This window comes from Mesocricetus auratus, unplaced genomic scaffold, assembly GCF_017639785.1.
Source record: "Mesocricetus auratus isolate SY011 unplaced genomic scaffold, BCM_Maur_2.0 Super-Scaffold_100011, whole genome shotgun sequence".
NCBI lineage: Eukaryota > Metazoa > Chordata > Mammalia > Rodentia > Cricetidae > Mesocricetus > Mesocricetus auratus.
This window is the reverse complement of record NW_024429195.1, coordinates 10,258,506-10,270,025: the sequence shown is the minus strand read 5'-3', so window position 1 is coordinate 10,270,025 and position 11,520 is coordinate 10,258,506. Positions and strand designations below refer to the sequence as shown.

The window sequence follows — 11,520 nt, the reverse complement described above, 5'->3', positions numbered from 1 at the left end:
ACAGCAGCAACTGTGTCCCACCATCCATCAATCTCAGCTGGTCCTTCTCGTCTTCCTCTCACCCGGCTACACAGCCTCACAGGATAAGAAAGGCGTGGCTGCCTCAAAGTACTTCATCATTGAAGCATGTGACGCTTACACAACAAGCTTGGGACAGTGTGGAAACAGCCGTGACGCACATGTGTACAGCTCACAACTAAGAGTCCAGGTGTGAGTATCAGTTATGCCAACCAGTAAACAGGTCTAACACATGGCTATACAGCAAGTGTTTATTCGTTTAAAATGCTCTTCTATATCTACATAAATTACAAACTACTAAAGTCTAAGAGAACCTAACATTGACACCTTCAAGATGTCATCTACAGCTGACATTAGTTGACCCTACTTTCAGAAGCCTGAAACGATTCAGAGCAAGTCTGCTGAGGTGGCCGCTGTGTTCTGTAGGTGACTTCAGAGCAAGTCTGCTGAGGTGGCCGCTGTACTCTGTAGGTGACTTCAGCTCTGCCCCTCACTGCAGAGGAAGAACTACAGGCGGCTCCATGAGGGACACGTGCAGGTACCTGAAATGAGAGCAGGGCAAGCAGGGTCAGCCAGAGCCAAGGATGCCAGTCAGGCTACGGAAAGCCTCCAGTAGTCTTCGGGGCCAGAAGGATGCCAGCTAACTCTAACTGCCAAACGCTGGCAAATCGTGAACCTGGACCTTTCTAAATTCCTTTTCTTGATTTAGCGAGCAATCTTGTTTTCTATCCTAACAGAGGATAGAATTTCTTCTATTTTTAGTTCTCCGACTCCACGGCAACCCAGAAAGCCAGGAGGGGAGGGTGCCACAACTTACTTTGAAGTCTTGTACTTCTCCCTGATTGCTTGCTGAGGTCGATGGGGTAAACTGAGGCAGGCTTTATGCAGCTCACTCAGGCAAGGCACAATTTCACTTAATGAATAGCCCGTAAATGCAGCAAGCGTTTCTGGCTAGTTGAAACAAGAGAAAATTTTTGTTTCACCTAACTTTATAAGAGGTTAGGAATCTGACTATAACCGATCAGGAAGTGACGACAATGAGGCCTCAGTGACTGTGCACATGGGTGTAAAAGGATCTCTAAGCCGGGCGGTGGTGGCGCACGCCTTTAATCCCAGCACTTGGGAGGCAGAGGCAGGCGGATCTCTGTGAGTTCGAGGCCAGGCTGGACGGATAGCCTCTGAAACAATACAGAGAAACCCTGTCTCGTAAAAACCAAAAAAAAAAAAAAAAAAAAAAAAAGGATTTCTAACCTCTTTAGCAACTTAGACTAGAAACGCAACAGCCAAGTTTGCTCCAGGCCATAGCTGTAACCCTTAGTGTGGGACAGATTACTCTTCTTGTTACTTCAGGGGCAGGACTTTCACTGGTTCTTAAGGAATTTGCATAAAGTGTGGGAGATTCCTAGTCAAAAGGTGTCCTTGGAGAAAGAGAAAACTGACCCCTGAAAGTCCTTCTCTGACATCCACAACTCTCCTCCCCCCTCTCTCTGTGTTTCCCTCCCCAACTCCATCTCCCCCTCCCTGTCTCCCGCCCTCCCTGCCTCTCTCTCTTACACACACACAAATACATGTTTGACTGTTTATTTAGTAGCATACAAAGTAAGAGCAGATATTCCACCTCTTTTTGCACTTCTGAGAGACTTCAGGACAAAAGGTAGGGGTCTGTTTCCTCATCTCCCTACCTTCTGAGGCAAGAAACACTAAACGCCTTGTTCTCTGAGTGCTTCTAGCAGTCCTTACTGAGCTTGGAGTTTTCTTGTTACAGAAGATGATTGCTAATAATGTTTATTTTATTGAGACGCTCTCCCTCTGTGGCCCAGACTGACCTTAAATTCACAATCCTCCTGCCTCCACCTTAAAGGTATTATAGGTGTGCACCACTCCAACTGTCTAGGATCAACTTTTGACTGACTTGGCCAATGGCTAACCCTCAAGGGCCCTCTGTGCATATTGGTAGGCACTGAGATTTCCCGTCATCTCCTTGGCTCCATGCCTTCTCTGCTTCCCACAGAGCTAAGCCACGGAGCCAAAGCCAAGACAACTGGTCTGGAATACTCAGGAACAAACAAGCTGAGGTCTGTTGTCTTGGCAACCAGGTATCATGAAACTAACTTGTCCTCGTAAGAGGTGTGCCCATTCTGAATCTTGAAAGGCACTGAACAGATTTTTGCATGATCGGTGAATTTATTCCACCTAGGAGGAAGAAAGAACATTACCCAGAAGTGCCTGTTCACAATGTAGTTTGCCAGGCAGTAAGCCGCTGCAGCTACCAAGGAAGGAAGATATTTCAAGAATGGGTCAGCTTCAAGAAGACTCAGTTCTGCAACATACTAAGCACAGAGAGAAAATCTAAGTGGAGTCAGGAATTTGAGCAAGGTCAAATCTGACTAGAATTGTCAGTAAACCTAGAATTTAACATTAGAGTCATCAATTGGTGCCTTCTTCACATTCCGCCAGAACCTAGTGATGAGCCCCAAACTCAAGCCAGGCGTGTTTTCTAGTGTAGTAGTTTCTCTGACCTTCCTTTCAAATTAATGCTTGCCTTGTGGTGGTGTTCCATTACTATACCTCATTCATGTAGCATATATGATAGGCTACTTTTCTTTTCTTATGCTAGTAAATCAGGCTTTATGGTGGTCAGATAAGGGACTGTTGACCTCCCACTCAGATTAGTCAGAAGGCCAAGACATGGCCATATTAAGCTATTAATTATTAGGCAAACTGATACAGTTCTCATTGGAGACATGTCAGAAGCAGAACGCTGGGACATCTGTGTGGTTTTCCTTATTATTCTTTGCATAGAATGTGTATTACAGATATCCTACACCAAGTGATTGGCAAGCTCATTGACCAAACCAGAATGTTAATAATTTCAACCAAATGTCTCTAAGTCAAAATGGCTGCAAACTTGACAGTGCTTCAGTAGTTAGTCAAACCAAACTCATCCACATTCACTTGGCTCCGGAATTAAAAAAAAAAAAACCACTGCTTGCCTATTGTCTATATCTCTCAAAGGAAGAGTTACCAAGCTTACACAGCTTCAAAACTTGGGAGCGTTTGGTGAATGCGACCTGCCAAAGCGGTCAACAGGAATGTCTTACGAACGGGTGTCACATTCTTAAAGTGGATTGCCTTTCATCTCTACAAGGATGGAAAACTGGGAGACAGAAATGGAGGGTGGCTGAAGCACTGGACGGCCCTGGAAGCCCTGTGGCATTACCTTGGCCAGGTTCTCCGTTCTGACGCACACTCCTTGCCGCCGTAAGTACTGAAGGAGGAACTGGTTGGTGGTTGGCACGGTCAGATCAAATGCTAGAACCTTCAGCAGCAGATGCTCCATCCTTAGGAGCTGCCGCTTAGTGTACGTGTCGTCGGTGATGTAGACAAACTCGTCCACGTCGGGAGGGTATATCTCCTCGTATTTCCTGGGGAGAGCCAAGGATTACCAGGGGGGAGGTTTGGAGCGCTCGGGGCTGGTTCCCGTCCTCACGCATGGCCTTGCAGTCTCTCTCGCCTTACTCTCCCACTTCCACAGAACTGTCCCAGAGCGAGCTGTGCGGAGCTGTAAACACACTGGGAGCTTTTTCCTCAGTCCAAGAAAGAGAGGGTTACAAGGGCATGTCAAACTAACGCTGGGAGTACTGGCAGGTTGGGGGCCTGTGAAACACAGAGTAAAATCTAAAGGACAGAGACTCCCCTGGATCTCTGTTGACTGAATAGGTATCAGGTCACTTTGTGATAAAGAGTGCTAGGATTAAACCCAACAACAGAAAAAAAATCCCATTGCTTTGTGTTTGTTTGTTTGAAGATCATATTTGAGTTCATTAATTAGCAAATCATGCTGAGTGGCCAAGAGAAAAATAACAATACAATTCATTATTGTCATTTTTCTCCATTTGTTCTGCTTTCTCTAAGGGAAATGAGAGCTTTTGTTTTGTTTTGTTTTGGTTTTGTTGTTTATTTGTTTTTTAACATATTGACAGCTGAGACATCTGAGGCCTGAAGAGTAGAAAGTACCATTCAGCAACAGATCTCTTAAGCCAGCTGGGCCACAGCCCAGCTCTCCTTCCCCGCTCAACGAGGCTGTCAGGAGTCACTGAAAGCGACAGGAACCAGCTAAAGCATTCGCCCACTGAACCACATGAACGAGCTGTGTTACTCAGTGCTGTTTGCCAGACCGGTACCACAGCGCTTATGAAACCAAAACCTCTGCAAACAGGGTCTTTGCTTGTACCGAAACTCAGGCAAGAGACTACAGCAGAACAGTCGCGTAAGATATGGGATCCCAGCCCACGGCTTCTTCAATCACCATAGTGAGACCCTTTCTACAAATTTCAAGCATCTGAACTGAAGAGTAAGCCTGTGGGCAAGGTTGACTTTTCTCAGTTAACCTGCAAAGGTTCCAGTCCCTTATTGGAAGAGTACAGAGCATCTTAACTGCAAGCACTACAATGGCTTCAGTAAACGGAGGGGGGTAAACGGAAATGGAGTGTTTTAATGGGTGGCATTTCACGAGCCGAAAGAACGCTTACGAAGCCAGGAGGATAGCTGCTGTCCCGACAAGCTGCAATTTCCCTCTCAGAACAGACATGCAGGAGAGAAACCTGTCCAGGAAGTTGACAGCCAAGTACAGGGTCTCTGTGCGAAGTTTATACTCTTCCCCAACCTCCACCAGCCAGTCCACCAGGATGGCGCGCATGCCTTCTGTGATGTCCGGCTGCTTCCTCATGTAGTGAGCTTTGGGTCTGTGCCTTACCTGGTGGGGGAAAGTGCGGGTCTTCAGCGGTTGCACTAGCAAAGACACACTCCCAGAGATCCCAGGAACGGAGACCAGGAGGGCTCTGATTCCCAGCCGAATAAATGTTCATCACACGATAAGGAGGAAATGTGAGGCTCTGGTTTTGTCATGCAATGAGCTGATATAAAACATTTTACGTGTGGTTCCTGAGTACTTAACACAGATACTTCTAACCACAGAAAAAGCAAGTGTGTATTTGATATTTGGCATTATGACATCAGGTTGGGGGTCCCTTATCCCAAGTACTTGGACTCAAGACTCTTCCTTTCTTTTCTGTTATAAATTTCTCATGTTTTAAAGATCTCACATTGGTGCTGTTTGCTAGTGGCTGTGGCCAAGAGTTTGTGATATGACGACCGCGCTTAGAGTCTACAGATTGAACTGGAGGTTGGGAAACTCACTTCAGCTTCTCGGAGGTAACGATGAATCTCTTCGGCATATTCCGTTACATTAATCACGTCTGAGCCAAGATCTGCTGCTTCCTCCGACTGGACGTGGGCACTGGAGTCGACCAGCATTGGGGAAACTGTAGAGGTGGGACGTGGCCATGTAAGTGATTTCATTTTGAGGCTTATCACATCCACTCACCCGCACAGGGAGCTGTGAACACTGCCAGCCAGCCCTTCCTGTTTCTCTGTCACCAGCTGCTCCCCACTGGAACATGGCAGAGAGCTGTATGCACAGGGCACCAGTGGCCCTAGGGGCGCACGATTACCTGTGTTGAAATCCAGCAGAAAGTGGAGGTCTGACTTGAGCATGCTTGTGTCTACTTCATACACGTCCTCAAATACTATCCCCTCTCTCCCTGGGCAGCTGTCCCGGTCCCGCTGTTCAGGCTCATCCATGTAGATATCAAATCCGTGCTTGGCTGGCTCATTGACCCCATGGTCAGGGAGCATTTTCTTCCCAGCCACAGGGAAGACATTTTCTGATCCAGAAAAACATCTGATCGTTGTGATCTCCTTAAAAAACAGAAAAAAAACAGAAAAGTTACATCTCTTGTGGGTCACCATCCGCTGTGAGCAATATAAGCCCGTGTCACTCAAACCAGTAGCTTGGGAAAGTGAGAGCAAATTCTCTCACTTTCTGGCCATCCAATTTCAAATACTAAACCTCTGAACATGACTTCCCTTTTCATTTTGTTTACATTTGTCTATGGGAATAGTTCTGCTTAAAATTCATCACCTTCCTTACATGTGTGTTACAGAGAATTCACCACTATAAGTAAGACCTGTAATACACTTAGAAGACTGATTAGTTATAATATTCAAGGGGAAATTGCAATTTTCCCTTTGCATTTAGAGCACTAAGGTATTTTACAAAAACTCAGCATCACCCTTGATCCTTGGTTTTTTAGTTCCTCTAGCCCTCTGTTTAAATTCCCAACTTTCCATTGCAGATGCCCATAAAGCTTTCATTCCTTGCCTGGTTATTCAGGGAAACATCATGACTTTGGAACCCTGAGCTACAAAATGCTCTAAAATGGTATGAAAATATTTCTGTATGACAACATCATCATTCTTGGGGAATTTTTCTTAAATAATTTCTTTTCTTTATTCTTACAGAGAGAACAATGGTGGCCCTGTCATAGTGAACACTGGAAACCAGTGGCCTGAGGAGAGCCATGTGTGGCAGCCAGGGCTGTGAACATTTTGCTTATAGTTAATCTTGAAGCTTATTATTGGTCACCACTTCCCAATTCATATGCCATTCCATGAATTTACTTTCCACTGAGCAAGTTACAGTTACGTTTAGTAGGAAAAATAATTTGTAATAAAATGTTAGGGAAAAAAAATCCCAAGAGACAAGTTACAACTACCTATGACTGCTGGATTTGAGTTCTGCTTTACATATGTGCGTGCATGTATGCGTGCGCGCGTGTGCGTGTGCGTGTGTGTGTGTGTGTGTGTGTCCGTCTGTCTGTCTGTGTGTCTGTCTCTGTGGGTCTATGTGCCACCGGCAAGACACTGAGGAGAAGCAATGCGTAGCATAGCACATCTAGAAAGTGTACTGTTCCCTAAGCTGAACAAGAGTAAGTGATTTCAAAGAAGGAAGAATGGTCACTTATGTGAAAGGTGTCAATATATCAAGGAAGAAAACAACTGAGTGAGAGAAGACCCAGAAACAGAAATTGCCAAGTCAACAAACCCACTAGGCTTGTGTAGCCAGGGTCATCACTCTTCTAGACACTAGGAATACCACAAAGAAGGTGTCATTCCACATTGTCACCATGGTGGAATGCCCATACCACTGAGACAGACAGCTTCCGATAAATCTTGCTGGAACTGGGACAGCAGCTGCACACAGCTAGCTCTGTGGCTGAACAAGTTTGAGGATGGGAGGCTACACCATCCATCCATCCATGATGTTTGAGCCAGAGAGAAGAGAAATGGAGAAACTGAAGAGTTGTTGGAGAGGTACCTTGAAAGTCAAGAGGCCATGGATTCCAGAGCTGGGGCACATCAGTCACAGAACAGGACAGGGATGGCACAGTGGAGCTGTAAGGACTCTAGCTGCTGGCCCAAAGGGAGCAAACAGGTAACTGTAGCACTAGAGGGGATGGAGTGGCAGGGTCCTGAATTTAAGGCCATTTAGAGCTATGTAACAGGTCAAAGCCAGCTTGGGCTAGACTCCCCCGACTCCCTGGAGTTGGGAGGAAGAGCGAAGTTTCTGGCTGAAGCATGCTTTGGGGAAAGCAGGATATCTTAGTCTTTATTCTGAAGGAGCAGAGCTATGGACGATTAGGGACTGAGGCAACAAGATAGCTCAGAGGGTAAAGATACTTGCTGTCAAGCCCAGTGACCTGAGTTCAAGCCCCAGGAGGAGAGAAGCAGCTTCCAAACTTGTCCTCCGGCCTCTACATGAATGCTACGGCATGCATGCTCACAAACACACATCATACATGTACACGCATACATACATAGTAATGAGGGAATTAAATTATTTTAAAACCAAATGGAAACCAAAAAACAAAAACTAATGGGCAATCAGGCAGGAGGTGGGATTCTATGAAGGGTGTAGGGGAATGGAGTATCGAGGAGGCACCAAGCAGTAACTCCAGGTAGCACAAGAACTGAGTGTGAATTTCAAGCAAGGGCATTCAGTATAAACACCACTTTCAATTCATAAATTCAGGTGTCAGATGGTAAGTTTAAAGAAGTGAAACATTGGTAAGCCAGCTTTGTTAAAGCTTGACCCAGAGCATCTGGGGGATGGATCCAATGGCTCCAATCAGACCCAAGAGCAGAGGACTTGAAGAGGCAGTAGATGAGGGGTCTCTGAATGAATGAGCTTCTACTGTAACATGTGAGAGGGGTAAACCATCTCTAACCTCCCCTTTAAAACCCACCACCTGCTGGACTGGCCTCTCGGAACCATAGGGTTCTACAAACTTGTAATACAGAATTGAGGCATCGTTATGACAGGCTTAGGGGAGACTTTATTTCCTATCTCAAAAAGCCAATGCTGCAGATTCAAATCTCTCCTCCACATTTAAACGTCTGGGTTCGTTACTGTCTTCCATAGCAGATCCTACAGTTAAGAGCAGGCAGGTAGCTTCCCAGTGCCATTGTCTGTAGTGGTAGAGATGCCACCTTTCTTTTAGAAAGTAAACTAGTGTATCCTGGTACACACACTGCCTCCATCGACTGACTCCTTGTGGCCTGGCTCATCTGCACACCTTTCAGGCTCAGAGGTTCCCCCTCCCGCCCCAACCCCCATGCTATGGACCAGAATAATTGCATCTCCCTTCTGACTAGACCTTAAGTCACTTAACATAGACCTAACCCAAACAGTCTCTAAGACTTATTTCCTTGATATAGGAGGGAAACACACACACACACACACACACACACACACACACACTCATACGTGCACACTGCTGCAGGCAGGCCTTGTCCACCGCATGATGCTCCTGGGTCATTACCTGGCCACAGGTCCTCCTGTACTGCTCATTTTCAGTCAGCACCCCTAGCACGGTTCTCTGGGGGGGATCCTGGCCCAGCTGAGCGCGAGCGAGCATTTGACAAGCCTCGGGGCCTTGGCCCGTTGGAGGCAGGGCGACCCCACTCTTGGAGCTGTGGCGACGCATCGCCTACGAAACCACAAGCTGCTGCTATCCCGGAAAGAGAAGGAGACGAAGTTAGTCAACCCTCTCAACCTGGGGACCCAGGAATGTGGAGAACTCTGCAAGGAAGAGAGCCAAGCCCCGGGAGTCACCACCAGTTTCTCAACTTCCCAACAAACATTAAGGGCAGTGCTCCAGAAGGGAGCCATAGAAGCAGCAAGCACCAGGCTGCAGAGCAACTGAATAGGTCTTAATCTGACCCCAGGCTGAAAGTTGTAATGGGGGGAGGAGAGAGAGAGAGAGAGAGAGAGAGAGAGAGAGAGAGAGAGAGAGAGAGGGAGGGAGGGAGGGAGGGAGGGAGGGAGGGAGGGAGGGAGGGAGGGAGGGAGGGAGGGAGAGGAAGACAGAGAGATGGAGAGAGACAGAGAGACGGAGAGAGACAGAGAGACAAAGAGACACAGAGACAGAGACTGTCCAAACTCCACATCGGAATTCTCCAGCCCACATTGATTTGTGTTTTGGGGGGGTGTGGGTTAGGGAGGTGCTACGCCTAGGATCCCTGATTTTCCTCCCCACATTCCCTGATCTCTGTAACTCTGCCTGTGGACAAATGACTCCCCTTCCCAAGTGACAAGCAGGTGCTTCTCACCGGAGGAAGGCCCCCAAACCTGCTTGGGAACCCCAGCCGACCCTGATTCTCGGGTTCTTCTCCTCCTGAGGCGATTAGCTAGCGCACCCGGGTCGGGGCGGGGCGGGCGGGGCCTGGCGTGCCGGGAGGGGACCCGGAGTGGCGAGATTCCAGGGGCGCCGCTCCTGCGGCTAGGGCTGCTGCGCTCGCCACTGAGCACTTTCGACCCAGCCGCGTCTGTTGAACCAGCCAATCAGCGAGCAGCCCGGGCCCCTCCGAGCGGCTTCCATGCCAACGGCGGCGGGCGTGCGCCCTGGTCCTCATCGCCCTGGCGACCGCTCACCTGCAGCGCCACCGGCTGATGCTCGGCCCCCGGGGCGCTACGGGGCGCAGCCAACCGCAGCAACCCGGGGCTCCTGAGCCTCAAAAGTTGGGCGTACGGGGCGCACCGGACTGCACGTCGACACTCGCGGCCGTCTGGCCGGCGTCCCCTGCGAGGGCGGCCGGCGGCCTGCCCACGGTGCCCACCCTGGAAGGGACTGTTCCCCCGGAGCCGGTTCCCCCAACAGCCACGAACCCCTCCCGCCAACGTCTCCTGCGCGGCCTGCTCCCGAGAACCCTGGCTCGGGAGAGCGACGCGGGGCCCTCGGGCTGCGGCCACGGAGCCCTCCAAGTCGGCCCGAGGGCGCGGCTCGCTCCCCTTCCTCACCTCCTTCTCCAGGGCGCCTGCCCTGGGGGCTCCGGACCCTGGGCGGCGGCGGACTGAGCCACATCTCTACCCACCAGGATGCCCAGGTGCCCCGAGTGTGTCAAGGAGAGCTGGGAGAGACTGGGGGCTCTAGGGTAACTCGGGGTGCCCCAGGTACCCGGGGGAATCTTCCTGGTGGGTACCGGAGACCCCGGGAAGAGGAAGGAACGCAGAGAGTACCCGGGACTTGGGTGTTGAGGGGGCACAAGAAGAGATTCCGAGCTGGGGTCATCGGGCCGGTGACCTGGCCACGTGTGAAGGAAAAGCCCCAGGACTGGGATGGGGTATGAGTGCAGGACAACCAGAAAGAGGGATCTGAAAATCAAGGCAGTTCTTGAATCTTGGAAACCCTGGCACCCGCGGAGGCGACAGGGAATCAGCAGACTGAATTGGTTAACTTGATCTGAAAGGCCATTCAAGGTTTAAGCAAAGGTCTGCAGGCGCCTTAGTGTTGTGCTCACCAGAGAAAGGGTTAGCCCATGTGAATGGTCTCAACCAAGCAGAAGACCCCAGGAAACGCGTGCACTCAAGTGGAGACGACTTTGCAAAGGATTCCAGCAATCCGCACTGGAGGCAGAAGTGCAGAATTCTGTTTAGGACGACAGGAGTTCCTCTGGGTTGCACCCTCTAGTTATTGTGCCTTTGAAGAAGAGGACAACACACAGGGTGCAACGGTCTTGATCGCTGCTACAGATGCTTCAAGCCAATCAGGACTCAAGGAGCCGCTTTGCAAGGTGCTCGGCCTGGTGAAGGCAGGCAGCCTCTGTGACTTCCTGGAAATCTCCGAGAAAGCAAAATCACCATTGTGATTTCCCGGAGTGGCTGAAGGTCTCAGCTGACTTCCTCTAGAGCCCGGCAGCAAGTCCAACAAGACAGGAGCCAGAGTGGCTTGGGGGGGAACGAGATTTGTTCTGGACCTTCTGTGTCACTTTTGATCTGGTGCCAAACACTGAGGGAGGTTGCTTCCTTCTGGGACCCTTCTTTACATCCGCTCAGTTCCTAGGAGCTTAAGAATCTAGTCCTGACCTACAGAGATGTCTGTGGCGGGTCGTTAGGCTGTCTTTACATAGACAGAGGACAGAGTTTTGTGGGGAGGGGATTGAATATGGCCTAAAATCTTTAGAAATCCTCCGAGAATGAGTGAAAAAGAAAATAATTGTAATAATTAAGTGGGGCCTCAGATAAGATACACCTTTGGTGTTAAAACTCACTCTTCTGTAGCTGCCACCTGACCAAGCCTTAATTCGAACAAAAGTTTAGCA

General features: G+C 49.2%; 1 protein-coding gene across 4 annotated transcripts; it reads right to left on the bottom strand.

Annotated features, from left to right (window-relative positions):
• Window positions 1–255: 255 nt before the first annotated feature.
• Window positions 256–10,089, bottom strand: Ccna1 (cyclin A1). 4 transcript variants are annotated; one of them, XM_040754413.1, is made up of 9 exons: window positions 9,854–10,089; window positions 8,742–8,930; window positions 5,532–5,778; window positions 5,218–5,342; window positions 4,551–4,774; window positions 3,239–3,443; window positions 2,235–2,348; window positions 836–969; window positions 256–560 (listed from the first exon to the last, which is right to left on the bottom strand). In XM_040754413.1, the coding sequence occupies exons 2-9, from the start codon at window positions 8,904–8,906 to the stop codon at window positions 509–511; spliced, it is 1,266 nt and encodes a 421-aa protein (XP_040610347.1). In that variant the 5' UTR covers window positions 8,907–8,930; window positions 9,854–10,089; the 3' UTR covers window positions 256–508. The 4 variants fall into 4 exon arrangements, with proteins under 4 accessions (XP_040610347.1, XP_040610348.1, XP_040610346.1 ...); XM_040754414.1 differs by having other exon boundaries at window positions 8,742–8,927; XM_040754412.1 differs by lacking the exon at window positions 9,854–10,089 and adding an exon at window positions 9,532–9,715.
• Between the last annotated feature and the right edge of the window lie 1,431 nt (window positions 10,090–11,520).

Bases quoted from the DNA above. Each gene is read 5' to 3' on its own strand.
- Ccna1 (XM_040754413.1), bottom strand. From the start codon at position 8,906: ATGCGTCGCCACAGCTCCAAGAGTGGGGTCGCCCTGCCTCCAACGGGC. The intron at 5,779-8,741 runs GTAATGACCCAG...CTGTTTTTTAAG, and splicing joins ACAGGAGGACCTGTGGCCAG to GAGATCACAACGATCAGATG. The intron at 4,775-5,217 runs GTGAGTTTCCCA...TTCCCCCACCAG, and splicing joins GTTACCTCCGAGAAGCTGAA to GTAAGGCACAGACCCAAAGC.